Source organism: Uranotaenia lowii, chromosome 2 (assembly GCF_029784155.1).
Source record: "Uranotaenia lowii strain MFRU-FL chromosome 2, ASM2978415v1, whole genome shotgun sequence".
Classification (NCBI taxonomy): domain Eukaryota; kingdom Metazoa; phylum Arthropoda; class Insecta; order Diptera; family Culicidae; genus Uranotaenia; species Uranotaenia lowii.
Window position 1 is genome coordinate 337,574,701 of NC_073692.1, and position 4,136 is coordinate 337,578,836.

A 4,136-nucleotide genomic window follows, 5' to 3' on the forward strand; every position below is an offset into this window, starting at 1 on the left:
TAAGTTCAAGTTTGCATCAAGAAAATTTAATCCGAAATTTTTTATCTCTTACTATTTTATTGAAAAATTCGATTAATTTTTACCAAAGGATAGAATCTTGGAATTTGCTAAGGAGTTTAGAAAATTGGGCTTGTTTGATTTGAGTAAAGAATAAGCTTTTTTTTAAAGAAATTGTAGGCTACCCTTAAAGGAACTTATTTTATACTCAAATCAAATAACTTGGATCTGCCAGACTTTAAATCAAATTAAAAGTTTAAACGATCGATGAAAGCAAATTTCATATTTTGTATCTAGACGATTCTTTAAAAAAAATAGCTCACCCTTTAGGCTAAGGACCAATTTCCTAAAGTTACTTTCTTTAAGGTTTTATTAATGACACTTTACCATTCTTGTGGCATTCGTTTCTTCCCTTAAATTACGATTTAAAGCGAAAACTATTAATGAGTACTTAAAAATGAACAGTCACAAACATAATTTGTTTTTTAATTTTTTTTATTCGTGTGTTGTTAGGCAAAAAATCAAAGGTTAAAATTGATCACCAAAACCCCCCACATGAGGCGGTTCTTCCTAGGGCCTTGATTCAGATGTTTATACTAGAAAGTCCCTTTCTAGTGTTATGTAAACATATTTCAAAAATTTATTTTTCATTGATCTTAAAAAGGTAAAGGGCCCATTGGAACCAATTCCAGGATTTCAGTTATGAGCCTATTTGAAGGGAAAATGAGCAAATGATAATACCTTTCAGGGCAAGTTTTCGTTAATGGTTTTAAAATTTGTAAGATGTCCTAAATCACTGAGTGCAGTCATTATCAAATCTGTGTTTCTCTGTTGCTTGATTCAAAACTTATCTTTGACCGGCTGACAATGGCTTAGTAGGATGCTTTCAAGTTAATAAAAACAAATGTTAATTCAGGTGATCATCCGCTTTATTTGATTTCACAATTAGGGTGATTGAACATTTACACAAACTGCAGCAGTAGAATTGAATACTTGATCCGAGTTGGGGCACGAGCTCAATGTCGCCACCAGTTTAGATCCAGAGTAGTAGCACGAGTAGAATTGAGTTGGATTCAGCGTATTAACGAAACTTCCTTCTTTGGTACACTGGAACACACAGAAAGCTCCGTTGAAGACCGATCCTTCGGAACAGCGAAGCATGTAGATCGTAGGATCTTGGGCATTAACACTGTAGTCGCAATATGCGTAAAACTTTTTATTTCCACTGTACGGTACGAAAACTTTGGTCGGACTGCAAGCTACCGTTGGGTCCCTGAAACCTATTGGCTTCCGGATACAAGTTCCGCTATCGGCGTTGAAGACATAATTTGTGGGACAACTGTAGACATCTGAGCTAGATCCAGCACCCTCGCAGAAGTGGTAAAGATCACTTTTTTTGGGATCCGGGAAAAGTCCAGTGGAAGTGCAGGTGAAACCGTTTTGCGACTGGCATTCCTTGTATTCGGGGTCCGGAACGGCAAGGCAACTGTCGCCCTGATCCAGCACATTGCAGTACGGAGTGGCCGTTGGACAAGCTCTCTCGATTGGAGTTGATCCAATACACAGTTGAATGGCCGTACAGTTTAAACAAATCGCAGCCTTTTCCGAATCGTCACATGTTTCCCGGGGCTGCTCGTCTGCCAAAACCGATTGATCCTGTTTAGATTGGCCGATGGTAACACGTGTTCCTGGACGAAAAAGCTCATTCCTGGCATAAACCAAGCCCTAGTGATTGATTTACAAATATTAAGTTCACCTTTCGTCTACTGAATCCATTTCAACTTACCACAAATAGGAGTGCTAGAGTGATACCTTTGAATCCCATGGTGCTGTAACTGTTTCTAAACTAGCGTATTGTGGGGGTACCAATTTTATATCGGAAATATATTGACCGCTTTTGATTAATGCGAATTGAGGAATCACAAGTTTTCTTCCCAGTTAAACGGGTCTATTTTCGGTTAAACTTCTCTCAGAAGAGACGACAAATCAACAACATCAAGAGTCTTCTTAAGAAGGCACAAAGCAGCGACGCGTTATTTCCTACCTCAATTTGCTACATCGTTCGTTCCCAGCCAGGTGTGAGATTTTTTTTCGCACGTTCCCAATCTTAACGATGTGAGTAACAAACATGGGTAGTGCCACACTTCATCAATAGAAGTGTACACAAACTACTTATATCTTTGGAGTGGGGGTACTTACTGTGCTTTCTAAATCCAAAGCTGTTTGCGAACAAATTCGGCAAATATTTGCTGGGAATATTTCACGACCACCCGTAATATGGGTCGAATTCGAACGAAACTGCAAGTCGAATCTGTCGGTAGTCAAATTGATGTCGTTGAACTTCAGCAACGATCCATTGCTAAAGTGAAATTTAGATTTGATCCGAATTTGGGGGTTTTCCCAACTGGATTAGGAGCAATTATTGAGCTAGGTGTGAAACAGGATTGGAACAGTTAGGCATTGAAGTCACCGGAATCGTTATTATCGGAGTCAGACTTTTGGAATATATTTTTCTTTACTTGTTCCAATCTCCAGATTCAAGTTATAATAATCTGGTAAAATAAGGAAATGATGAGATTTAGTTATGAACTTTTCATCTCCAAAATGTGATTGCTAAGTTATTTAACAAATAAAAGCAAAACCAAGAAACTTGTTTGAAAACCCTGTCGTGCTTGACACTTACTTCTTCGGACTCTTCAAATAAATTCCATAAAATTAAACACACTCGTTAGAACACAGCCCTCAACCTCAAAATTTCTTAATCCTTCATACGTTATTATAATTTTTAAAAAATTTCAATCATTTTCAAAATAATGTTCTAGATTCCCCGGCTTTTTTGCTGTTTGCAGATGTGCAACCTATTATTTAAGCTCAGCTGCAATTCAAAAAATTAACGAAAATTTTGCATCTTGGATCCACCAATGGAATGTTCGGGTTCATTTAAATATTCTTCATAAATTGGGGGAATTTTAAAAATCCAAAATCTTTTTTGCCCGCCGGTCACAGGACCTCCAGAAGTAATTTCGTTTTGAAATTAATCTTACTAGCTGTAACCTGCTGGAAAAATAGTTCTTTCTTTGCAAAACCAGCCTTAATCAAGCGAAATGAACTGCCTTTGACATCTTTTTACTCGTTAGAGTTCTCAGAATGTCAATTTGTTACTAAAACCATGATATATCTCTTGTTGCCCAACAAATTTGTACAATTTTATCGTTTTGAAAACCAAGTAAAGTACATAGATATATCAAATAAGTTTCTCAGACAATATTCAGCTACAGTCTTTGATAAAAAAAACATGCTTCGGAAGAAAGATACTAGAATACCTAGCTACCAAATGTTTAAAAAAATTTCACTAAGTGCTTAAGAATGTTGAAATCAGAAGCTATGTTTATAAGAGTCTTCAAAAATTAGACTGAGCTTTGGGGTCATTTTTGAATTTCTCAATCCCTGGGGTCTTCTTCTTTATGTAATTCTATTCTTCGATTCAATTTTTAGCACGGCTCAGAACTGCCTTATCGGCTAACTCATATAATGGTCCATTTACAGAGACTATATGACCATCGTTTCTGGTTATACTCCATAAACTTTACAATCTTTTCTACTTCGTAGAGATATGTTATTTTTCATCCTTTTATACTCCGTAGAGTATACAATTTTATTTTGGTTTTTTCATACGTTAACAATTTTGTTGTGTTTGTGTTTCATTTTAACGCCCGTGGACTTACAAATTTCCTAAACAAGTAGGAAGCGGCGGGATTTGATCCCTAATTACTAACCAGACATGCTAGCCGTTATGCTAAATTACCGCCTTTAACCCTGGGGTCTAAAAAGTTTCGGTTGAAAACGCAGGTTTCAGTGGTGGAATAGAGTTATCTTTATTCATGTTTCGTCTATGAGGTCATTAGATTACAACTATATTAATTAGCGATAGCTAATTGTCACTTCCACATCTTATATTCCCTAACCGGGAAAGTACTCATTTCTTAATGAGTACTTTGATATTCTTACCCAGAATATCTGGCAACACTGTTGTGTTACCACGAACCCAATTTGTGTTGTCTCGCTTGACCGTGTGATGATGTAAACATTTATACCGTGTTTACCATCATCAGCTGTCATCTTCAATCATCACCGCTATT

The 4,136-nt window shown here is 36.7% G+C and overlaps 1 protein-coding gene across 1 annotated transcript; it reads right to left on the reverse strand.

Moving 5' to 3' along the window:
- Positions 1-942: 942 nt before the first annotated feature.
- LOC129743012 (uncharacterized) lies at positions 943-1,839 on the reverse strand. The gene is made up of 2 exons (XM_055734957.1): positions 1,784-1,839; positions 943-1,722 (listed from the first exon to the last, which is right to left on the reverse strand). The coding sequence occupies exons 1-2, from the start codon at positions 1,820-1,822 to the stop codon at positions 943-945; spliced, it is 819 nt and encodes a 272-aa protein (XP_055590932.1). The 5' UTR covers positions 1,823-1,839.
- Positions 1,840-4,136: the final 2,297 nt, after the last annotated feature.